General features: G+C 41.3%; 1 protein-coding gene across 1 annotated transcript; it reads right to left on the bottom strand.

Annotated features, from left to right (window-relative positions):
* Positions 1 to 4,529: 4,529 nt before the first annotated feature.
* LOC145348352 (calreticulin-like) lies at positions 4,530 to 17,370 on the bottom strand. Its single transcript, XM_080196560.1, is given in 10 exon segments — positions 4,530 to 4,655; positions 6,085 to 6,177; positions 6,528 to 6,671; positions 9,193 to 9,210; positions 9,212 to 9,307; positions 10,941 to 11,150; positions 12,575 to 12,669; positions 13,196 to 13,399; positions 15,802 to 15,903; positions 17,280 to 17,370. Coding segments are annotated over 10 exon segments (1,179 nt in total).
* Between the last annotated feature and the right edge of the window lie 8,852 nt (positions 17,371 to 26,222).

Below are 26,222 nucleotides of genomic sequence, written 5' to 3'. Positions count from 1 at the left end.
AAAGTAACTAACCTTTGATTTTCCCCATTATACACATAGGTATTCAAAAGATACCAAAACTTCACAAAATAGCCAAACTCCTGACTTCAATTTAGAGATACTATCCATGACAAGGTGAACTAATCATATTCCCTACTGAGGGTTTTGATTGAAACTCAGCGCCTTGCTGCTCTCTCTACAGCGGTTAGTCCCAGGTTACCGCTGCTGGTGTCTCTTCTTCTTATAGAGATCTTGCTGGCACCGATCATGCTTCCAGTCACATACTCTCAGGACAAACACTAATCAGTCTTTTTGGTTACAAATACTGAGTTGTCCCTATTTCAGGGGTCATAATTTTCTCAGAAACACAACACCCAGGGATCAATGTTCCATCAATCCCTGTTCAAAGCATTGCAACAGCCACTGTTCAGTCAATTTCCAAGTTTGTTCCGGAACTACACATCCTGTTCTTTGCTGTTCTCACAGTCCTGACTTTGAGTTAGCCCTTTTAACCCTCGCCTCCGTCTGTGCCCTCACCCTTGCCCCTGCCTGCACCCTCACCCTCACCCCCACCCGCCCGTTAGCCCCCGCATTTGGAGTCAGCCACATTGCTGAGGACCTGGAGTCACATATAGGCCAGACCAGGTAAAGATAGCAGATTTCCTTCCCTAAAGGTCATTAGTGAACCATATGGGTTTTTACAACAATGGTTTCATGGTCATTAGATTTTTTAAGTCCAGATTTTTATAAATTCAAATTTCACCATCTGTCGTGGTGGGATTTGAATCTGAGACCCAGAGCACTAATCCATTGACAATACCACTATACTAACCCTTAGATACTATGGTCATATTCACCAGGTTTGCTGTAGATATCATATGTCTGTTTTACCTCAGAGCAATGCAGAGATGGCACAAGTTCCAAATCTATTTTGGGTTTATTTACAATACTTTAAGATATCTCAGAACTTATATGATTTCCACACACAGCGTCAGTTAGAACCCAGCTCTTTCTGGAATTTTCTGAGGAAGCTTCTTTATTTAATTGGCTCCCTAGATCCATCTTAAAGTTTAAGGAATCAAGTGCTATTCCATAGATCAGAAAACAGACCAACATGATCGAACACTGATCAAACCATCGAATGCAACAATCACTTTTTTCTTGTGTGTCTGCATGAGTGAGAGCTACTGCAATATTTTTGGGGTGTTGATTAATACATTTTAAAAAATCTTGTGAGAAAACCCGTCTATTCTTAACAGTCACAGCACACAGCAGATTTAAGACATATCTTTGATGAGTTGAGTGATAGAAGAGGAGAGAGCCATCATCCTAACTTATTTCTCCTGTCCAAACCTATTGAATATGTAAATAACTAATAGATAGGGGAAGGTAAATTTTAGGTGATTAGTCATAGTCCACAAAGGATCATAAGATCTCTCCCCATTAGGGAGAAATAACTGGTTATATAAAGCTTGAGGGGCACTACTCTGTAAGCATCAAGCAAGGCAGCAGAAAATAGGGTTATTCAACAACATAAATAAAAGGCTACAGTTAGGTCATACTAATTCAGCAATAGCTGCTTGCTGATCATGAACTTACAGTTGAGATCAGTCTAAAATTGATTAGCATTAAGTTTAGAGTACTATGACAGTGTGGTCAAATTCCCCTCAAACTCAATTCTCAAGTTTGCTGATGATGCCACCATAGTGGATTCGATTTCAAGAAATGATGAGTTGGAGTACAGGAAAGGTTTAGAGCATCTGGTGAATTGGTGTGATGATGATAATCTCTGCCTCAATGTCAGTAAAAGGAAGGAAAAAGTCATTGATTTCAAGAAGCATAGTGGAGGACATGTCTCTGTCTACATACAGTAAGAAGTCTCACAACACCAGGTTGAAGTCCAACAGGTTTATTTGACAACAAAAGCCACGAGCTTTCGGGCTTCGAACCCTTCGTCAGGTAGCTTAATTGCAGCATTAATGTAAGACTCCTTGTGACGTTAATAAATAAACTTTACACTGGCCTCTGACAACCAGTACACCTCTAATTTCACAGGAGGCTAAGGAAATTTAGCGTGTCAGCTACGACTCCCACCAACCTTTATAGATGCACCATAGAAAGCATCCTTTCTGGTTGTATCACAACTTGGTATAGCTCCTGCTCTGTCCAAGACCACAAGAAACTACAAAGCATCATGAATGAAGCCCAGTCCAATACACAAACCAGCCTCCCAACCGTTGATTCTGTCTACATTTCCCACTGCCTCGGAAAAGCAGCCAGCATAATCAAATACCCATGCACCCTGGACACATTCTCTTTCACCTTCTTCTGTTGAGACAAAGATACAAAAGTCGGATATCATGTACCAACTGACTCAATAACAGCTTCTTCTCTGCTGCCATCAGACTTTTGAGTGAACCTACCTCACATTAAGTTGATCTTTCCCTATACCCTAGCTATGACAGTAACATTACGTTCTGTACCCTCTCCTTTCCTTCTCTCTAAACAATATGCTTTGTCTGTATAGCCCAAGAAACAATAATTTTCACTCTGTACTAATAATGCAACAATAATAAATCAAATCAAAGTGTACTGGTTGTCAGACGCCAATGTAAAGTTTATTTATTAGAGTCACAAGTAGGCTTACATTAATGCTGCAATGAAGTTACTGTGAAAATACCCTAGATGCCACATTCCGGAGCCAGTTCAAGTACACTGAAGGAGAATTTAGCATGGTCAATGCACCTATGAAACCAGAACACCCAGAGGAAATCCACGCAGACACGAGGAGAACGTGCAGACTCCAAACAGAATACTGCAGAGAATGGAAGTACAGATTTCAATATGGCAAGTTGAGAATTTAAGTTCAATTTCTCAAAATATGGAATCAGTAAAAATGATCATGAAAATGTTATGCTGTCCTAAAAACCCAGCTGGTTCACTTGTGCACTTTGGGACACAAAATTTACCATCCTTACATGTCTAATCTATATGTGACTCCAGCCCAAAATCACTGTTGTTGACTTTTACTTGCCCTTTGAAGTGGCCTAGTACATCACTAAGTCATATCAAACTGCTGTACCATTTCAGGAAACCAGTCCACCGCCATGTTTAGGGCAAATGGGGATGGACAGTAATTGCCAGTTTTCACAATGTCATCCACATCCTGTAAGTTAATTTTCAAAGTTTCCAAAGATAGTGGGCAAGTTATGGCATTAAATAGCAATGCACAGAATAGATTTAGGTCTATGGACAGAATTTTACTGGCCCCTAGGAGGTGTGTGTGTGTGTGTGTGGGGGGGGGGGTGTGGTAGGGGGAGAACTGGTAAAGTAGCTGGGAGTCTTGTTGGATCAATTCCCTGACCACGTCCTGCCATCGGGTAACTTTACCAGCAGTGGGACTGTAATCAGACATCCTGCCCACCCCAAGGAGACAAACAGCCAATTTACATTTGTAAAACCCCTGTAGAGAACCACTTTATCATGCTGAAGCAAAATGGAGGCAGATGCACGGAAGGCAGTCCCCACTACCAATATCCCTCCAAGGAGGGATCTTGTCTCCAGTACTCAGCCCTGGAATTTTTTAAACTTTTTTTTGCTGCAGGGTCCCTGCTTGCCTCAGCAGTGGCCATTATTCCTGGTAATGCGGCTGAGCTACCGGCCCACCAATTGTGTCAGCAGCTCTCAGGGGTGGGTGGCCACTTAATTGGTTGCTGCGTGTAAGATTCAGAGAGAAAGCAAAACGCACCTACCACTGGCAACACTCATTTGTTGGTGATGTTCAGTCTTTCATCCAATCAGTAAAATTCAGGCCTGTGTTTGTGGAGAGCAATGTCTTTATAACAAAGATGATCTCGTCCTTCTGAATTAGCATGAATGAACTGGTGAACTCACCTTCTTCTGGAAGATTGGTGTCAGCTGTCTGAGACATGAGGCTGAAAGGCCTTCAGCTGTGGCGTTGCTTTCAATTTTCCTTGAATTCTCTCCTGCTGGGTAATCTTATTTTGTTGGTAGCTGTGTCCAAATTAGTTGATTTTAATCTCATCCCCCTTAAGCTCACGCATATCATAGAATCATAGAATCCCTTCAGTGCAGAAGGAGACCATCTGGCCCATCGAGTCTGCACCAACAATAATCCCACCCCGGTTCCTATCCCCACATCCACACACATTTACCCCGCTAATCCCTCTAACCAACACATCCCGGGACACACTAAGGGATAATTTAGCATAGCCAATCAACATAACCCGCACATTTTTGGAGTGTGGGAGGAAACCGGAGCATCCGGAGGATAGGAATAACAAAAACTGTGATTTTTAACACTGAACATCAATGAAGTTGAACATTATGGTCTTGCATTTGCTGCAAATTTGACCATTCCCATCAGTATTATTGCACTGTATATATAATATATATATAAAACAATGCTACCCTCCCACCTTTAAGACACATTTATTTATGAAGGTATGACAGTGCAATTGTTGCAGATTTCCTTTTGGAACAGGATGAACATTCCAAATGTAGCTAAACATTCAACATGTTTTAGATGTTTACAATTCATATTTATCCATTCCTCCGTTTTCATATTTTTCTTCAATCTCTTCATTTTCAGTTTTTCCCTCCTTTTGTTTCTTCATTTCTTTTTCTTGTTTTTCTCTCATTTTTTTCTCACCAACCTATTATTAAACAGCTAAATTTGTTATCTTGTATTACGTAGTCTAAAAATGTTACAATCAAATTCAAAAATGCAGTTTACTCTGGGCTTATGTATTGCCAGCACACATGCATCGGTTGTTCATAACATCTTATAAATCAACGGCAAGAGTAGTGTGTTTGGTGGCTGTATAAATTAGTGAGTGGAGTCATCCTATATACATGTTACATTAAGATACTCCAACGTTTAAACATGACATGTAACCATGAGCATCAGGTTATCTGACTGTCAAGCATCAATTATAAACATAAATTGCCAGCTGGCCTTGGTTTGGTTCCAATGAAGGTACACTCAGATTTATGATCTCTGCTTTTCTTGATATAATGGGAATGTAAACAGTGTAGATTGAGTCCTGTATCTTAAATGCATCAATTTGTCCAACTGGAGACTGATGGTCAATCTGAGTTTAAAGATTATTTGGCTTGATTGTATTCCCCTAAAAACTAGTTTTGCAAAAACGGACCAAATTTGCTTATCAAATGTTCATTTTGTCAATATATAAATTCAAGCTCATCTTATTAGCAACACATTAAATCCTGATGTTTTTAAAACACATCAGCTAATACAAAGCTGTCAAGATTTATTGCAACAGAAGATGCTGCAGTTGAATTACTGTTAAACTGAAACGTTCGTCAGTTTATCATCTAAAATAATTGAATTGAAATTTTTAACTCAGGTGTGTTAATATATTTTCAGTACATTCTCAGCAAGGATCACACATGATCCACAATGTTATTGATTAATATGGTATGGAGTCATGGGGTGGAAAGTTTCAGCAGAGTGGTGCAGCGGGCTGGAAAAACAGAGTTAAAGCCATTGGCCCCAATGGCAGCCTTCTCTGGCCCACTGTTTAAGAAATAGTTGAAAAAAGTTGAGGAGGTGGATCTCATGGCACAGTGCTGGAGGGGCGGGCACCAAGAGCTTAACCTTTTAAAGATTAAGGTGCTGTTTTTATATTTTTAAAGGGTAGCGTGATACAAAAAAAAAATTCCCTCCTCTAACCCAACACCCCATCCTCCATATAATAATGGAATATAAATATGCAATTTCCTTCAACCCCACAATCCTATCTACAGAATTCTCTGCTCCTCCAATTCTGACCATTGCACATCTCCAATTTCCTTCATCCCACCACTGTGGCCATGTCTTTATTAGTCTAACCTCTAAGTTATGGAATTCCCTCCCCAAAAGTTTTGATCTCTGACAAAGCTTTGGCTCACATGTCCTACTGTCTCCTTCTTTGTCCCGATGTTAGTTTTTGTTCAATTACATTTCTGTGAAGCACCTCGAGACATTTTATAATATTAAAGGCATCATAAATGCAAGCTGCTCCTGTTTTTGGCAGCATTCAGGCACCAGCAAAATATTTTCAGAAATAAATAAAACACTACCTTAGTTACTCCCCATGTTTGATTTCCAAATTCCTCAGCATATTTTACATCATTTGTAATAAGGAAATTGTCAAAGATTGTTCCAGATTTCACCTAATACAGACAAAAAGAAAACTTACAATGTATAACCTCTGTTTGACTCGCTTCAATAAAATATCACTGCCTTTATTCTTACCTCAGTAAAAAGTCTGACAACACCAGGTTTAAGTCCAACCGATTTATTTGATAGTAAACTCATAAGCTTTCGGGGTTTGTTCCTTTGTCAGGTGAATGGAGAGTTCTCCATTCTCCAGAACTCTCCATTTACCTGACGAACGGACAAACCCCGAAAGCTTGTGAGTTTACTATCAAATAAATCGGTTGGACTTAAACCTGGTGTTGTCAGACTTTTTACTGTGTTTACCCCAGTCCAACGCCGGCATATCCACATAATTTATTCTTACCTGCCATAGATCGAGGCCAAGAACACCAATGTTATCATATTGGCACATGTTGGTCGCTGGTGTATATTCGGGATTATCAATTTCTGGATGGACCCAATTTCCTTTGAAATTAGAGCTGTTAATCTGATGAGATTTCCATTCACCCTGAGAACAAGACCAGTTTTTTAAAGATGAATTTGAGGTTCATTTGACCATTAAAACATTGCAACAGGCACTGTTAGAAATTAAACAAATTCTATTGTTTACAGATAAGCTGAATGTTTATCCACAAGGAAGAATGAGAAAGAAAAGCCTAGTAGCACTCACCTTTAGAGTCCTTGAGAAAGAAAAATATTATGCTGGGCAATATATTTGTGAAAAAAACTCTTCATTCAACTGATTAACAATTATCAAGTAATTCCACCAATCCAAGGCTAAATTATCCCATATAAATCTTTGTACAGAAGAAAAAAAACAAATTTTGTTTCTCAATCTTTATTGTTCTGCTGAAAGTGGTAGTTTCTTGGCATTTCTTTTGGGAAACGCTCTACATGTTCCTGAATGATCCAGATCTTGCTCATCAAAGGACCCCAAATGCACTAAATCATGTGAAAAAAGCATCTGAGATGAGGAGGTGAAATTATTAGAGGACACTCAGCTGTTAATTTCCTCCAGTGGGTGCTATAAGCACATTTTCTATCCTCCCAGCTTCTCAGATGTCTCCAATTTTCTCCTGTGATGCCACCTCCTACTGACTCCACAGTAAATGTTTGCCCTGGGTGCCTTATCCAAATGGTAATGTTTCATCACAAGTCTAGACAATGAAAATGGGTACACCGAGTTCATTACATGTTTTAACTTGTTTATCAGCAGTACAGAGGTACCTTTGGCAAAAATAGATGGGATCACTAGGCCATAAGTACAGCATGTCTGCTGCAGCTAAGCTCAGTGACTCCACAAGCTTGAAGCTATCAAAATTAACCATTTTACTCTCTAGTAAGCATTACAAGGTTGGTTAAGATAATTAAAATTTCCAGAGGAATACACATTACTTCTTTCATTCACACATCCCTCTATGAATTGTTGGTTTTCTAGAATAAATATTTCAAAGCTTGATTATTTCAGTGATGAAACTATTTCCCTGGAAAGTACCACCTGTTACAAATGTGAAGTTTGTATGATTTGGGAATGTCTCTTTAATATAAAATGGAGTAATAAAAGGGGGCTGTGACCTGTTCTGAATTGCCTAATAAAAAATCTGGGTGGCTTCTCCCATGAATGTTGGTATAGTGGTTATTGTACTGTTACTGATTTTAAAATCAATCTTAGATTCATGAACTTGAATGCCACCATGGTAAATTCTTGTTCTACGCACAAATTCTCATGCAGAACAACGTCTCAACCAACACCTTTTGAATTAATTGCAAAACATAAACAAGCCTGGATGTGTGGTTATTAAAGGTTGAGGTGACATGGGGGCAAGTTGTTTCGCCAGAAAAAATGCACACAATATTCACACCTGTAAACAATTAATGAATCAGCTGTGTTGAAGGCAGGAGTCTGTCGGTCTCCAAGTCCCAAAGAAGCATTAGGGTTTTCTGCTTTTGTAAATGGTTATACCTTAAACTGCCTATTTAATCCCAATCTAGAATGATATTGGGTTTCAAAAGGCAACTATTAGCATTGCTACCTGGATGCAAGGCCCAAGTGCTTCGAGTTATCTTGGAGATGGGCTTTGAGAGAGGAGGAGGCTGAGGGAAGCCATTGTAAGTTTTTCTAAAAAAAATCCTTGAATCTTATTTCGGGTCAGTCTGCAAGAATCCAAGAAAGCCAGCAGGAGTAAGGGGGAGGCAGAGAATGTGGGAGGGGGCAACGTGCAAGGGGCGGGAGGGGGCAACGTGCAAGGGGGGGAGGGGGCAACGTGCAAGGAGTGCGGGTGGGGCATGGGAAGGGGCACACCCACAAGGGGTGCAGGAGGGGGCAAGCCCACAACGAGTAGGGGGGAGCACGTCCGCATGAGGCGAGGGTGCACCAGCAAGGGGCAGGAGAGAACGGCCGAGCCCGCAAGGGGTTGGGGGGGGGGGCGAGCCCGCAAGGGGCGGGGGGGGGCGAGCCCGCAAGGGGCGGGAGAGGAGGGGGGGGGCGAGCCCACAATGGGCGGGGGAAAGGGGGGGCAAGCCCGCAATGGGCGGGGGAAAGGGGGGCGAGCCCGCAATGGGCGGGGGAAAGGGGGGGGGGCGAGCCCGCAATGAGTGGGGGAAAGGGGGGGGTGAGCCCGCAATGGGCGGGGGAAAGGGGGGGGCGAGCCCGCAATGGGCGGGGGAAAGGGGGGGGGGGCAAGCCTGCAATGGGCGGGGGAAAGGGGGGGGGGGCGAGCCCGCAATGGGCGGGGGAAAGGGGGGGGGGGGGGCCGAGCCCACAATGGGCGGGGGAAATGGGGGGCGCTCCGGTTTCCTCCCACACCCCAAAGACGTGCTCTTAGGCTGATTGGTTTTACCAAATTGACACTATTCTCCCCTGAATCTGGCTAAGTTAGGGGTTCCATTCGTAGACATGCTGGGTAGAATAGGTGTAGGGTGATGCGGCGGCGCGGGCTCGTTGGGCCGAAGGGCCTGTTTCCCATGCTGGGTTGTTCTTTGTTCTTTGTATAAATGTACACCATAAAATCTTAATTTTCAATTTTCACCTTGTATTCCAGATTCTGAAATCACAGAAGGCTCCCATTCACCATCCAACTCATCATCCCAGTCATCTATTTTCTTGCTGTTAGGATCTGGAACGCTTTTTGGCTCGTCCCAGTCCTCATTTTTTGTTTTTTTGGGCAGGAAAGAGGAAAATTGAAAGGAGGGAAGAAAATGTATCTTTACTTTCTGAAAGTGTATCCAGAGCCTCAGGTTTTTAGACATAAAGGAAATTCCCTCGAATTCCATTGTCCAATTACAAACTAATACTCAAATAATTGGTGCAACATATTACACAGAGGCAATTGGTGGGGTTGGGTGGGGGATGGGCGGGTGCTGGGGCGATCCTGTCTCAGTGTGGCTGGGAAGCCCAGAGCTGGTTTTATGGTTGTCGGGCCGTTTCTTATCTCAAACAAGGCTTCTTCCACTTGGCAGTCCTGGCTCACCTATTATAGTGGAGTCCATGGACCATGCTTACATAGGTTATTTTCGACTGCATCCTCTTTACAGTTTTTTTAATGAACCTTTTGTTACAGTTTTGTTTGCATCTCAGCCTGATTTATGGGCACACAGTGCAGAGATAGGGAACGAGGACTTTCTCGTGAATCTACTCCAGGGCTTGGCCTCCTGCTCCTATTTCTTATGTTCTTATGTTCTTATGTTCTAACTTATCGTTAACAGGTAAGGTGGTCAAGGGGAATCATTTGATCTGACTGTCTGCTCTCTATCGCGGCTATATTCGCAGCCGGTTTTCCCTCAAGGATTACACAGAATCCACCAGCATGTTCGAGGCTTTCCATTTTGTGTGGGCATCGCAGGTACCAGGATTCCTTCTTATCCCTTTTAATCATGTTTTGGTTTCATGCTTTAATTTCATTTGTGATTTCCTTTTTAGTTCAGGAAGTATCCCTTTAAGGAGCTGACCCTTTTATTCGTCCCTCAGGTTATTTGATTTATTTTGATGATTTATTTACTATCCTCTAAGATAAACCTGGCTCCCAGACGAGCTCCCCATCTCAGCAATGCCACCCAGAGCAGTGACCACTGGAGGTACTACAGACAAATCTCCAACACTGATGTCAGATTATAAGGTAAGATGATGTCCTGTCATGGCCAGTCTGGTAGGTCCCGGCAAAGCAGGTGGAGGGTGGGTACCACCATAGTGCAAGGACTCGGTCACAGAGCACCTGACATGGAGGAATCCCTCCCACAATCTGGCATGGACAACCCACCCCCCCCACCCCCCACCCTCCCCCCACCCCCCACCCTCCCCCCCACCCTCCACCCCAACCCCCCCACCCCCCACCCTCCTCCCACCTCCCTCCCCACCCTCCCCCCCACCCCACCCCCCCAACTCCCCCCCACCCCACCCTCCCCCCCCAACTCCCCCCCACCCCACCCCCCAACTCCCCCCCACCCCACCAACTCCCCCCCACCCCACCCCCCTCCCCACCCCCCCCTCCCCACCCAACTCCCTCCCCACCCAACTCCCTCCCCTCCCCTCCCCTCCCCTCCTCTCCCCCTCCCCCCGCCCCCTCCTCCCCCCCTCCTCATGTCCTGATCTGACTCACGTAGCCCATCCATCATTGGTAAGTTCTTTGCACAGGGAAGCTTTAACAACATTATCAGTTACAGCATTCAAAATTTCAGTGGGTTACTCACTAGAATCCTATTAAATGTATGCATTTTAAAAATTGCCACAAAGGTACTTTTAAATTACTTAAATTTTTCAAAATTAGTAATGCTCACTTACTTCTGGTTTCACATCATCAGAGTCATTAATTTTCTCCTGATCATCCCAGTCTTCGGGTTTCTTAACATTTGGGTCCTTAATTGTTTTAGGAGGCAGTAGGTCCCAGTCATCCTCCAGAGTCCCCGATTCAACTTTTTGGTTATCAATCTTCACTTCATATTTGTTATCAGAATGAACAATTAAGGTGTAGAGATGTGTGTACTCATCGTCCTATGAGCAAAATGGTATTTCAATTCAAAAAGGTACATTCTTCAATTAACAAACTTCACCCCTCAGCTACTTAGCCGTTAAAGAGAATCAACCATGTTTCTATAAACCTGGAGTTGCATGTAGGTCAGACCAGGTAAGGATAGCTGGGTAGGTATAAGAACATAAGAACATAAGAAATAGGAGCAGGAGTAGGCCATCCAGCCCTTCGAGCCTGCCCCGCCATTCAATAAGATCATGGCTGATCTGTCGCTGCTCAGTTCCACTTTCCCGCCCTCTCCCCATAACCCTTAATCCCCTCTCCTATCAAAAACCCATCAACCCGCGTCTTAAAAATATTTAGTGAGGCAGCCTCCACCACTTCAACGGGCAGAGAATTCCAGAGATTCACCACCCTTTGAGTGAAGAAGTTCCTCCTCAACTCCGTTCTAAACCGCCCCCCTTTTATCTTGAGGCTGTGCCCCCTAGTCCTATTGTCTTTTTCGAGCGGGAAGAGTCTTTCCCTTAAAGGACATTATGACGATTGACAATGGATTCATTGTCACCATTAACTTTTAATTCCTGATTTATTAATTGCATTTAAATTCCACCAACTGCCATGGTGAGATTTGAACCCACATCTCCAGAGCATTGGCCTGGGCCTCTGGATTGCAAGTCTAGTGACATTATTACTATGCCACCACTTCCTTTTAATAGCTGTGCTCATACAAGAAATGCAGAAGATTAGCAGGCATCTATAGCAAGCATTTAGGAAGGCAAAGCACATGTTGGTTTTATGGCAAGGGGACTGGAGCACAAGAATAAAGAAGTCTTGTTACAATTGTACATGTCGTTGATGGGATCACATGGATACTACTATATGAAGTTTTTGTCTCCATATCTGAGGAAGGATATACTCACATGGAGGCAAAACAGCAAAGGTTCACTAAATTGGTCCCTGGGATGAGGGTGTTGTCCTATGTTGAGAGGTTGAGTAAATTAGATCTGTGTTCTTCAGAGTTGAGAAGAATGAGAGGCAATTTCATTGAAACATATATAAAAAAACTAAAAGGGCTTGGTAGGGTGTAAATGCTGGTCAGGGAATCTAATACATGGGCCATGGTCTCAGGATAACAGGCCAACCATTTAGGACTGAGATGAGGAGAAATTATTTCACAGAGTTTTGAACCTTAAAATTCCCCACTGCAGAGAGTTGAAGATGTTCCATCCTATAAGGCTAAGATAGGCAGATTTTTGGTTTCTCAGGGGATCAAAGGATATGGGGAACAAGCAGGAAAGTGGAGTGGAAGCTCAGTCATGATTGTATTAAATGGCAGACAAGGCTTGACAGGTCATTCGCTTTATTCTATTTCTTGCGTTCTTGTGTTTATTCTTCATGTCTACCCGTTAGTAAACTCAGGCTTGGTGTTATTTGAAAAAAAAATTACCTTGCATCTAATATCTTTCTTAATCAAGTGATTTTTTCCTTTGTAGCTGAAGATCACATGAACCTTTTTAGTTTCTGGTCCGCAAATATCAGGACCTGAAGAATGGAATGACATTAAAACTTTACCATTGAGTTCTTAAGTAAATTATAAACTTTTGGAGAAACACTGATTTTCACATTCTGGCACAGGCTAGCAGTTGGAAGAAAGTTCCAGGAACAATAACCATTGGGAAATTGGGTGTGAATTTTGCATGAATGCAAGCAGAACTTTCTGATTATTCTGCCACAGGAAATTCCAGTCCCAAGTCTTGGAAAAGTCTTAGTGCTATTAAAAATACACACATATGCTTACCAGCAAACACTATAAACTAATTTGTCTCAGATTTAATTTAGATAGCAATCAATTTTAATTTAAATTAATGTAAAAAATCTCCCTTACAATTTTTTCTAACTTGCCCTTAAAGAAGAGATCCTTTATACCTCTTTCTCTCCATTCACCTTCCCTAAAAGGACACCTAATTTATTTTCATAATTGTGCTCGTTTGATGAGCTAAAGTAGATCCTGTATTAAATTGAGTCATTTTGAAGACTGGAAATGAGTTGATCTGTAGTTACTACTCACCAAACATTATATAATAAGGAGAATTTCCAGACATATCTTCTTGGTTCAGATTAGCAGGAAAAAGCTTAATGTATCCACCACCACAGTCAATATTCTGTTCATGTTTTACAGTGAATTGTACGACTAATGTTTGTCCTTCATTGTTGAATTGTTCAAATTTAATTGATCTTGCATAGAACTTGGCATCCTGGCTTGTCTGGATTCCTGAAAGGAGAAACAAACTTCATATCCTTTGGAGAGCAAATGGAAAAATTATTACAAGGACTTCTAACCAAAACAACTACCACACTGAGGTGAGTTGTGTTGCTATTTCAGACAATTAAAATTATTCAATGAAAAGTTGTTGGTGGGATGGGATGGGATGGCAGGTGACGTGGGGAGAAAGCCAAAAAATGACAGGTCATGCATGCATGTAACTACTCACAACTCTAAAATGAAGGTTGGAGGCACAGAACGTAGAACATTTGTTATCCTGTCTTTTTTTAAAAAAAAATTTGTGTAAGGAATGTTTGTGGTGGATATTACCATTGAAAAATTGCACATTTCAGATTTTGTTGCCTTTCTGATGTCAGGGCAAGGAACATTTCAGAAGAGCTGGAAAAGATTACAGAAGGATCAAGAAAAAAGCCAATGTGGTCTATGTGGAGCCAAAAATACAGAAACGGCATGATGTTTTGCAAAAGAAACTTAGGAAGTTGGTTTTGGAACAGAGTATTCAAATTACTTCCCTTGGCTTGTGTTAGAAGAGGGAAGGATGGCAGATTAAAGAACTTAACATGTGGTTAAAGGAGTAATACCAGGAAAAGGGTTTCCATTGTGGTATGCTGGCATTATTTCTGGGGAAGATGGAGCTATTCTGCAAGAATACACTAGTCCTAATAGGAAGGAAGCCCATGAAATGTAACTGGCATGGTGCCACAGGGTTCAGTCCTTGGACCTCAACTATTTACCATCTATATAAATGATCTGCAAGCAAGAGAGTATAACATAGCAAGATTTGTAGATGACGCTAAATAGGCAGGAAAGCAGACAATGAAGGGGTGATGAAGATTTTACAGATGGATATAGATAAGTTAGGAGAATGGGCCAAAATTTGGCAGATAGAGTTTAATATGGATTAAGCGTGAGGTTTTCCATTTTGGCTGAAAAAATAGAAAAGCAAATAATTATCTAAATGGAAAGCAGATTCAAAATGTATCTGGGCAGAGAGATCTGGGTGTCTTTATTCATGAATCTTAAAGTCAGTTTTCAGGTACAGCATATTTAAAAAAAGGCAAATGGAATGTTAGCATTTATTGCAAAAGGACTGGAGTATAGAAATAGAGAAGTGTTGTTGCAATTATTGGTGTTGGTGAGATCACATCTGGAGTATTGTGTCCAACTTTAGTCTCCTTATTTGAGGAAGGATGTGATGGCATTGGAGGCATTTCAGAGGGGATTCACTGGATTGATTCCAGGGATGAAAGGGTTGACATACGAACAAAGATTAAACTGTTTGGTCTTGTACTTGCTGGCATTTAGAAGGATGAGAGGGGGTCTGATCGAGGTGAATAAAGTACTAAAAGGGATTGGTAATAGATATAGACTAAATGTTTCGCCTTGTGGGGCAATCTAGAACAAGAGGTCATAGGAATAGGTTGAGATGTGGTAGATTCAGAACTGAGATGAGAAGAAACTGTTTCTTGCAGAGGGTGGTGAAATTGTGGAACTCGCTGCCACATAGCACAGTGGAGTCTGAATCATTAAATGGTTTAAAGGAGGAGATAGATATATTTCTGATTTAAAAATGGGTTAAAGGGACATAGGATAGAGGTAGGGAGGTGCATTTGAGACCAGGGAGAGATCAGCCATGATCTGATTGAATGGTAGAGCAAGCTCGAGTGACTCGATTTCCTACTTTTGCTCTTAATTCCTATGTTCCTAAAGAATTAGCAAAAATATTAAATATTTTTAATTTGGGGAGTGAGAGTTATTTAATATAGGGAGGGAAGGGCAGAGCAAGTAAAAAAACTAGAATTAGATGAGACTGATAAACAAAAAGTGTATAATACGCAGAATGAATAAATTAATAAAGGAAGCAGAAGAGGAAAAATAAAATTGACTAGTTATAAGTGGGAAGAAAGCTTGGTCAAAGTATCATGGCAAATGTGGTAGCATTAAATATGAACAAATATAAAGTGGGTTACAATATTTTTAAGAAAGCTAATCCCATATTTTTATCTTGCCAATCCCCTGACACTAAGGGACAATTTAGCATGGCCAATCAACCTAATCCACACATTTTTTGGGCCATGGGAGGAAACTGGAGCACCTGGAGGAAACCCACACAGACACGGGGAGAATGTGCAAGTTCCACACAGAAAGTGTGGAATTTGCCAAGGCTGGAATCGAACCAGGGTCCTGTTGCTGTGATGCAGCAGTGCTAACCACTGTGCCATCATGCTGCCTCCCAAAGAATTAACAAAGGAATGTTGTATATGTAGGATTTTTCTATTCATGCCCTCATAATGAAGAGGGAAAGGAGAATGGAAGGGGGAATATGTAAACAAATTACGATGATGAGTTAATGTATATTTATTGTTGCTTAATTTATTCTCAACATTTACCTTTGTCCTTTTCAGAATCACCATAAAATATTCCAGAATGGAGCCTGAATTTACCATAGTCTGACCTGTGTTTTGATTCTATCCACCTGCTTTCCCAAGCATCTTAAAAGAAAAAGAATGGAAATGCATCACAAAGCTTCTTCAAAAACTATACATTACTGCATGATTGAGAAAGCTCTGAACAAGCTAGGCACTATAATACATTTCATTTTCTGATATTGTGGGCTCTCTGGTGCAGAGAACTTGTAGTACGACCAATTCAACTGGCCCAAGAGTGAAGGTTATTCTAAAAGTGGTTGTTCACACTGCCTAATCTAATGCATTATTACTATGACCAACAGATTAATTGATTTTTGATCTCTGTCCATCCTTTTCGATTGTAATGACTTGTGCTTTAACTCTTAAATTTCATTTTAAATTCAGAAATGAATCAAAAGATTAGGGGCAGGATTTTACTTCCTGAAACTGCAAAAATCCCACCCAGGATCATGCTCTGCCCCTCACCCACTCCAATTCCCGTGGCAGACGGGGTGGTAAAATTCCGGCCTAGGTATTTCATGTATGAAAACAAATACCTATTTCCTATACTAAAATAGATAGGATGTCAAAGAGAATATGACTGGCACTGCTACCTCACAGCACCAGGACCCGGGTTCAATTCCTGTCTGTGTGGAGGCTGCATGTTCTCCCCATGACTGTGTGGGTTTCCTTCGGGTGCTCTGGTTTCCTTCCACAGTCCAAAAATATGCAGGTTAGGTAGATTGGCCATGCTAAATTATACCTGAGTGTCCCAAGATGTGTAGGTTAGGGGGGGGGGGGTTCACAAGGTAAATACTTGGGGTCATGGGGGATAGATACGGGTGGGCCTGGGTAAAATGCTCTGTTTGGAAAGTCGGTGCAAACTCAATAGGCCGAATGGCCTCCTTCTGCACTGTAGAGATTCTATTCTATGAGATCATGGTGCTCAGGAAAATATTCAAATCCATGATTTGGACAAACCCATTCTTAGAAATGATATATACTTCACACAGTTGTCTTAAACCGTAGTGATATAATTCATTTCTTAACACAACAACCACCTTTGATTAAATCTGCAGCCCTTCAATCTGCATTACCCATTATAAATTTTAAATGCCATCCATTAAAACTGCAGTACTGGTGTTTGACAATGTGAAATTCTGTACGTAGACCTCTCGATTATTTAGTAAAACTCCAGTTCATTTTCCAAGCCAGGAAAATTCTGTAAATGTAGTAGCATCTATTTTCAAGCCGTCTTGAGTTTTGTCTGGGGAATGAAGAATAACTGATTGGCTTCTATCACCAAAAGTCCAAACGTCAAGAAAATGACTGGATTTAAAATAAACTCAGCGCTAAGCACTGCTCCACCCCCTCCGCCCCCCGTCGCGCCACCTCCCCGGCCCCGTCCTGCCAGCTGGTGTCTATCATCTCTTCCCTCAGGCACAAACTCTGTCGCTTACCGCCATCTGCGAACTCCTCTTTCAGGTAGATCTGGGGCTCTGCCAGGGACTGGACGGCCAAAGCTGCCAGGAGCAGTATAGCTACCGTCATGTCATTAAATGCTGCTACTAGGTTGTTTCGTTCTGTTATTTCTTTCAGTCGTTATTCGGAACCGGTAAACGGTTTAATAACGATAACGCCGTTTGCCTCGACAATAAAATTGCTGTCCAGCAGTGAAATTAATGAAGGCCATTGGGTGAACAATGTTATCTGACGGCGAGACGGCCAGTAGCCAATGAGGGGGAAGCTGGGCTCTGTGAAGTAATTGCCAGGTTCACAGAGACCCTGCGGAGGGTATGTATGACCTTTTTCAAAATGAAATCAATATTTCTCATATATGAAATTAGTAACAAAAAAGCATTACATGCACGTGCAAAAGCCCAGATAGTAAAGTGTAAAGCACAGTAAATGTATCATCCCTCTCTCATATCCCTCATACTTGGAAGTAATTGATAGTTTAGCAATGTCCCACGATCAATCCTTGTGTGGTGCTGGTTGACTTCAACCCTGAAGTAGTAAGAGGACAGTTGTCAGTGATCATGGCACCACTGCTCAAGCCTGTCTGACAGCTCCTGTTGGCTTTATTGAGACCAGTGTTGAAGCTGAATGGGAATTGGCTGTGGTGTTCCATTCCATCAGATAGCCTGTGAGTTTTCTTGCACTAGTCACAAATCTCACAGAGTCATAGGGTGTTACAGCATGGAAAGAGGCCCTGTGACCCATTATATCTTCACTGGTCATCCAGCACCTATCCTAATCCCATCTTCCAGTACTTGGCCTTGAATGCTATGACATTTCAAGTGGTCATCTAAGTACTTCTTAAATATGATGGTTTCTGCCTCTACCATCCTTTCAGGCAGTGAGTTCCAGATTCCCACCACCCTCTGAATGAAAAGTTTTTTCTTACATCTCCTATAAACCTTCTGTGCCTTAACTTAAATCTATGCCCCCGGTTATTGACCCCTTTGCTAAGGGGAAAAGATCCTTTTATCTATGACCCTCACTTTACATACCTCAATCAGGTCCTCCCTCAGCCTTCTCTGCTCTGAGGAAAACAACCCCAATCTATCCAGTCTCTCAACAGCATATTGTTTCAATGCCAACTCATCTGCATTCCCAATTTTATGATGGTGATTCAGTGCTCAGGTCTGTCATTGTTGTGATTATCCATGAAGGTCCTGACATTCCAGGTCCCATACTCCATTTTGATGAGTGGAAGATGTGTATGTGGTGTCTGTCTCAGTACAGGAAAAGTAAGTAATCTGAATTGAGGGGCCTGTGAGTGATCACATCACAGGGTGGAGTCTTCTCTCAGGCAGAATTGTCTACAAGCCATGTTGTAAGCTTGTAAGAACAGGCACTCTGCCCCAAGGAAAACTTTGTGCTGCAAAACCCTCTTCTCTTCATCGATAAATACCTTCCTTGTCCTTAACAAAGTCTGAAGCCTCTCATAACAATTCCAGAAGTGGACCACACAAAATATATATTGGTGATAAGGTGGATGAAGTTGATGACACAGCCTACCGGTGAGTATCCTGTTTAATTGAGTTAGAAGAGGGATATCTATTGGGCAAATAGACTCAGCAAGAGTTGTTGAGCGAGCGTTAGACCTTGAAGGGCAGTTGAAGTACAAAACCCAGTGGCCAAGTGAACAAAGAGATTTGGAAATATGTTTTAAAAAAAATGGAATGAAGAGATAATAGTTATTGTTCAGGGGCAAGGAAACTAAAAAAGGGTCCAAATGTAGATTCCCGCCAAAATCTGAAGTATACGAATAACACAGCCAGGAAATCCAGCCGTTTGTGACAATACTGTGCCTTTAAGAAATATATTTGACTAGACAGGGTAGATGCAAGGAGGATATTCCCAAAGGTGGGGGAGTCCAGAACCAAAGGTCACAGTCTGAGGATACAGGATGGACCGTTTAGGATGGAGGAGACATTTCTTCACCCAAAGAGTGGTGAGTCTGTGAAATTCATTACCACAGGAAGTAGTTGATGCCAAAACATTGAGTGTATTCAAGAGGCAGCTGGATATAGCACTTGGGGTAAATGGGATCAAAGGTTATGGAGAGAAAGCAGGATTAGGCTATTGAGTTGGATGATTAGCCATGATTGTCATAAGTGGTTGAGCAGGCTCAAAGGGCCAACTGGCCACCTCCTACCCTTATCTCCAGTGTTTCCTATGATTCTTGTGCAGGATCTGTTTTAGCAGTTTGTTTTATTATTGGTGCTGTTTTGTCTGGATCTTGCAGCCCTGTTGTTACTGTAGCAGCATAGTTGATCTTAATTGCTAAAATGTTTGTTTTAATCTAGTCAAATGCAGGGTTGTTATTTTTGTGTTTTCCCCTGGGGCTTATCCAAGTGGGGCTTGATTAGGTTGATTGATGGGTAAGGTCATATGACTAAGCAAGATTAGGCTCAGAGAAAGAAAACAAGCTCAGCTGCTTTTTTGGGAGCTGTAGAAAGAAGAAACAGCTCTGAGTCTCTCTGAAGTCTGGGATCTTCCAAAAGCTTGGTTTATTTCCCTGAAGTTCTGCTGCTTGAGGATATATTCTTCTCTGGAAATTGCTGCATGGGAGTCAGAAGGCAGGGTTTTTTTTTTCTATATCTATCCAGAGGAATTAAAAGGCTGAAAATCTACCATCCGTGTGAGCATACCTATTTTTGGTACTAACTGATTCTGAAGTAGGATTTATGTCAATAGGTATATTGCTTAAATTGGAACTATAGAGTTGGATAACTGTTAAAAATTATACTTAGTCATGTTTAAATTTTTTAATTGATAAAAGTTATATAAATACTTTTTGTTATATTCTAACTGTGTTCTTAAATGAAGATTATTTTAATAAAAGCTTCCTACTGGGTCAATCGAATCATATTTGGAGCAAAACACCCTGTGCTCATCGTACTGACAAAATCAAATCAAATTTGGGATCTAGGCTAACTTCATAACATACCTTGGAGTTTCTGATCTTTTCCTTAACAACTGACAATTAAAAAAGAAACTTAGACATCTTAAAGTATTAATATATTTAAGGAGGTAATGCATTTAACGCAACACCCATAAGAGAGGGGACAAGGAACAGGAGATTCAGAAGACCCAGATTGACAGCAACTCTAAAAGAAGGTCCATAAACAACTGACAACATCAAAGGAGGCAATGGAGATTTCAAAAAAGAGACAATGTTGAATCTCAGAAGAGGTACTAAGCCCTCAAGCATGAGGCAATGCCAGACTCGGAGTGGGCAGCAAAATTCCCAAGAGGGATACTATGAAACCCCAGAGAGGGGGAAGAGCCAGAAGGAAGGCAACAAAAGACCCCAAGTGGACAACGAGAGACCTAGAAAGACTCTAAATGAATAAATGAAGAGCTGAAAGCAAATCAGAGCCAAGAAAAAAACCCAATAACAAAGCTCTATAAAAAAAATGGAAGTAGCTAATAAATCTATCAGGGCCAGTAAGAAACAGTGCAACATTCATCAGCAAGTGGTGAAGGCATTGGAGTTAAAGGATATGGTTGTGAACATAACATAGAAAGGATTGAGAGAAACTCAGCAACAGAGGTTGTACCATGGAACTCGAAGATCCAAGGAAATCCCATGTTGTGGATGACAAGGAAATTTGGCACATCAACTACAACTCTCACCAACTTTTACAGATGCACCATAGAAAGCATTCTTTCTGGTTGTATCACAGCTCCAGCCCTGCCCAAAACCTCAAAGAACTACAAAAGGTCGTGAATGTAGCCCAATCCGTCATGCAAACCAGCCTTCCATCCATTGACTCTGACTACACTTCCCACTGCCATGGCAAAGCAGCCAGCATAATTAAGGATCCCACCACCCTGGATATTCTCTTTCACCTTCTTCCATTAGGAGGAAGATACAAAAGTTTGAGGTCACGTACCGACTCAAAACCAGCTTCCTCCTTGCTGCTGTCAGATTTTTGAACAGACTTACCTGGCATTAAGTTGATCTTTCTCTATACCCCAGCTATGACTGTAACACCACATTCTGCACTCCCTCGTTTCCATCTCTATGAACAGTATGTTTTGTCTCAATGGCATGCAAGAGACAATACTTTTCACTGTACATCAATACTTGTGACAATAATAAATCAAATTAAAAATCAGTTTTGTGATCAGTGAAAGAAATGCTTGTCTCAGAATGAAGCACTGCAAAGATTGATCCATGGCACTCATGTACGACATCTTGTGACATTTACTGCAAGAGTCATATGGTTGAAGGAGAGCCATCATTCACCAGAGCCATATTGGGAATCCTGTAGCAATCCAATTGAATGATCGAACTACCAGTCATGTGGAATGCACATATGAATTTGAGAAACTGGTAATCTGCTGAGAGACAGAAACTGTCTGGCATTTGAAAGTGCTGAGGAGGTCTTAACAATGGACAGACTCTAAGAAAAAACACAACTGTTGGAACAAGTTAACAATTCAGAATTGTCTAATAAATGTAACAACAAGGAGGAAGGAATTATGTATGTGGAAGTAGAATGGGTTGCAACTACAACAAAAGGAAAGTGTCAGTTCTCTGAAAACATACAAAGCATGAGAAGGGAGAGATTGTTATCAAATATTGTTAGAAGAGAATGATGGATTCACTTGGGGAGAAACTCAGAAATAGATAAACCAAATGGATTGCACAAGCAGATACATTGGACTAAAGAACAAATCAAGTCTAAGCAGAAGATTAGAAGATGAAAGGCAGAAGATTGGAAGGATGAAAGGCAGAGATTGATAAATTAAGCCACTTAGTTGAAGGAGATGTGTTAGAGAGAAAGCAGCAATTCAGGCAGAGAAGGAATCTAGATTACATATCAGTACAAGACTATAGAAATGATCACACCAATAGAAATGCACAAGAACCAATATGGTAACATGATGGAAAACATGCCAAATAAAAACGCTAGAAAGAGAAGAAACTTTATCACACTACAAAGTACCAGAAAGAGTACCACAATTATTTACTTCGCAAGTGACAAACTGAGCTTGTGCAAGAACTGTCAAGACCTAAGATTGTATTGCAAGTTAGCACTTGTATGCACTGTAGAGTAAGTTGCTTGACAGAGAAAAGGATCAACAATGGATTGAAGAGTGACACTGTCCATCGAATAAAGTATGTAATTCTTGGTCAGCACACAGTCTAGGTCAGAACTCGGAAAGCAGCAAACTTGTATGGAAGTATCTCATGCTAGATTATATTTGTGACAGAAAAAGTGTTATCTGCAAGTTTCAAGGTCCCTCCATAGAACAGTTTCTGCATTGATTTGCAAATGTCTAACTTGTGTATGTAATGTTTGTTTAAAATGTGGATTGAGAAATTGATTTTGAAGATTTATAGATAGTTAAAGGGGGAGGGATGTTGTGTATGTGGTGTCTGTCTTTTTAAGACAATACAGCAAAAATTAGTTGTCTGCTTTGAGGACCAATGGAAACAGTGATCACACTAGAGGGTTGAGGCCTTTCTCAGGCAGAATCATCTAGAAGCCAAGTTGTAAACATGCAAGAACTGGGACAGCCTTTGTGTTGCAAAATCCTCCTCGAATATAGTTTCTCTTTATCAATACCTTCCTTGTTCCTAACAAAGTCTGAAATCTCTTGACAATGCCACAACATAACAGAAGATGTCTGAGCACGATTTTTTAAAACATGGGATAGCGGTTGCGCACCAAACACCATGTGGACTCAGCAGAATGGGGACTATGTTTCTGCATTATTTAGGTTTTGATGCTATCCTTCCCATCATCCTCCAAGATAAAGCCTGTTACGTACAAATGCTTCACATCTTACCCTTTCACTCTCTTTTAGTACTTAAGAACATAAGAACATAAGAAATAGGAGCAGGAGTAGGCCATCTAGCCCTTTGAGCCTGCCCCGCCATTCAATAAGATCATGGCTGATCTGTCGTGTCTCAGTTTCACATTCCTGCCCTCTCCCCATAACCCTTAATCCCCTTGCCTATCAAAAACCTATCAACCCGCGTCTTAAATATATTTAGCGAGGCAGCCTCCACCACTTCAACGGGCAGAGAATTCCAGAGATTCACCACCCTTTGAGTGAAGAAGTTCCTCCTCAACTCTGTTCTAAACCGCCCCCCTTTTTATCTTGAGGCTGTGCCCTCTAGTCCTACTGTCCTTTCTGAGCGGGAAGACCCTCTCCACCTCTATCCTATTCATCCCATTCATCATCTTATATGTCTCAATGAGATCTCCCCTCATTCTTCTAAACTCTAACGAGTACAAGCCTAGTTTATTCAGCCTCTCCTCACAGTTCATACTGACTCCATGTTTCCTTCCTCGGGACACCGAAAAGTAGCTCATCCAATTCCTAAAAAAAATGACTACATTAACCTTTTAACGATCAACTCCATTAACATACATCAGTACTTTCTAAAGTATGGGAGCTGTTGTTACCTTTCAAATTATGCACCAGCCTAATCCAAGATTACTGGCATAATTTTAACATTGCTATTCCATTGATAATTGTTCATGCTTATGAAGCTCTGAAAATCTGCAGTTGATTTTTCTAGTGCATCACTTGGTTTTGATGGTCCCAATAGGATCTGGCACTCCATACTTCTAAATAGGTTATCATTACAAAACTTCCCACCAAGGTTAGCACATACATGATCAGAGGTTTAGTCAAATTGCTTCATATGTGCTTTATACAAGCCTATTCCTTATCATTTCTTTCTTCATTTTGGTCCTTCTTTCCTATGTCCTCACATTCCTGACACCCAGTCATTCTTCCTTTAATTTCTTTCCTCTCAAGCAGTTAATAAAAACTTGATTAAAATAATGTATTCTTTCTATATTGAAAGCAGAGTTGGAACTGTGAAGCAGAAAAAAGTCAATTATATTCAACTTTAAAAAGGAGGGAAATGCAATAATTACTGAGGAGGAGTAAAGCTTATTTCTTCATTGTAATCATATTTTATTGATGCCACTGTGATAAGTGTGTCTCTGAACATTTGCCTCTTGTGTATAAGTTTCAAACATGCAGTTTTCCAGGCTCTTTCTTCATCCTGCATTCCCAGTGTGTAACTAGATGGAAAAATAAATATATGCTCTGTGAATCTGGCAAAGTAGCCAAAATGGGTGCAAAATCCAAGAAGTAAATAAATAGTTTAGAAATTAATCTGATGGTCTGAGAAACTAACCAAAATTGGCTTCAGACCTCAATGTGCCCACAGCAGTTTGCTGGGAAAGGAGGGAGAAAAATTAAATGACTCCTAACCTAGCCAGGCTGGAAGTCAAGGAGAAAGTAATTTCAGAGAAGCCTTAAACCAGCTAACAGTTAACCAAAGATTTTTGTTTGTAGAACCAAAAGTAGATGTCTACTGTTGAACACACAAAGATAAAGATTCAAAAATTTTCCTGCTTTTCTTGAGTGGTCTCCAGCAATTTCTTGAAGGTCCACTGGTCATGTAAGGCAGAGTGTGCACATCACAATATTTGCCTCATTCTCACTTATGTCCATGTCTTGGTTACCCTGAACTTGATTATTTCAGCACAAATCGTTTGGCCGTGCAACTTTTGCCAGTGTAAATTTGAGGTTATCCAAAACTCTGCATCTCATGTTCTAATATGCACCATGATCCCTGTGCTCACTGACATGCACTGTTTCTCAGTTAAAAAAAAGTGTTTTAAAATTCTCATCCCTACTTTCAAATTCATCCGTGCCCTTCCCTGTCTCTGTAACGCTCCCCAGCCCCACAACACTTGAGATATCCAAACATTTTTAACTCTTCCCTTTCACACACGCCAAATTTTAATAACTTTACCACAGGCAGTCATACTTACAGCTGCCAAGGTCCTACATTCTGGAACAAAAAGTCTTTATTTCAGATTCCAGCATCTGCAGAAATTTATTTTTACGGAATTCTGGAGTTCCCTTCACATACTTCTCTACTCCTCTTTTCTCCTTTAAAGACAGTCCATAAACCTCTTTGATCAAGATTTAGACATCTGCCCTAATATATCCATGTGGCCCAGCGTCAAATTTTGTTTATAATGCTCCTCTGAGGCACCTTCAGACATCTTACTATGCTAAAGATGCTAAATAAATACCAATTGTTTCTGTTTTATCCTAATTTTTTGTAATCAGGGTAGAATTCTCTTTGGCATATTTAAGCTGCAGTAAACCTACCAGGTGATAAGCTGCTTGTCCATTTAAGGACCTGCCTAAATATGGCATTTGGCATTGAGCATAATTGGAGCAGTCGATGTGCTCCCACCAATCTTAATTCTCATTGAGGACAAAGGGATGACCAGCTTGATGGAAAGGATGCTTCAGGCAAATCCTGACAAAATTTGAGACGTTGACAAAATATGTACCTTTCCCAAAAAAGGAAATAAAGCAGTAGCCTTCTCCATACTGATAATATTTTTGAATTCAACTCTACACACATACAAGAATTGGCTGCAGGAGTAGCCTACTTGGCCCCTCAAGCCTGCTCTGCCATTCAAGAAGATCGTGACTGACCTAATTTTAACCTCCAACGCAACCCTCCCTGATGAAATCAATGCATTCTACGTCCATTTTGAGCAAGAGGTCAGCGAAAGCATGCCTCAGATGAACCTGTACCTGAGATTACCATTGCAGATGTCAGAGCAGCTTTCTCAAAGGTCAGCCCATGGAAAGCAACTGCCCCGGATGGGGTACCCAGATGACAACTCAGATCCTGCACAGATCAGTTGGCGGGGGTATTCACAGCCTTCTTCAATATCTCTTTACAACAATGAGGTCGCTACCTGCTACAAGAAGATGACCATCATCTCAGTACCAAAGCCAAGCAGCGTTCCTTCATGACTATCGTCTGGTGACTTTGACATCCATCTTTAGAAGTGCTTCGAAAGGTTAGTCATGGCATGAATCAA

The sequence above is a fragment of the Carcharhinus amblyrhynchos genome, chromosome 9, assembly GCF_965287045.1.
Source record: "Carcharhinus amblyrhynchos chromosome 9, sCarAmb.v2.hapA, whole genome shotgun sequence".
NCBI lineage: Eukaryota > Metazoa > Chordata > Chondrichthyes > Carcharhiniformes > Carcharhinidae > Carcharhinus > Carcharhinus amblyrhynchos.
This window is presented reverse-complemented; position numbering and strand designations above follow the sequence as displayed.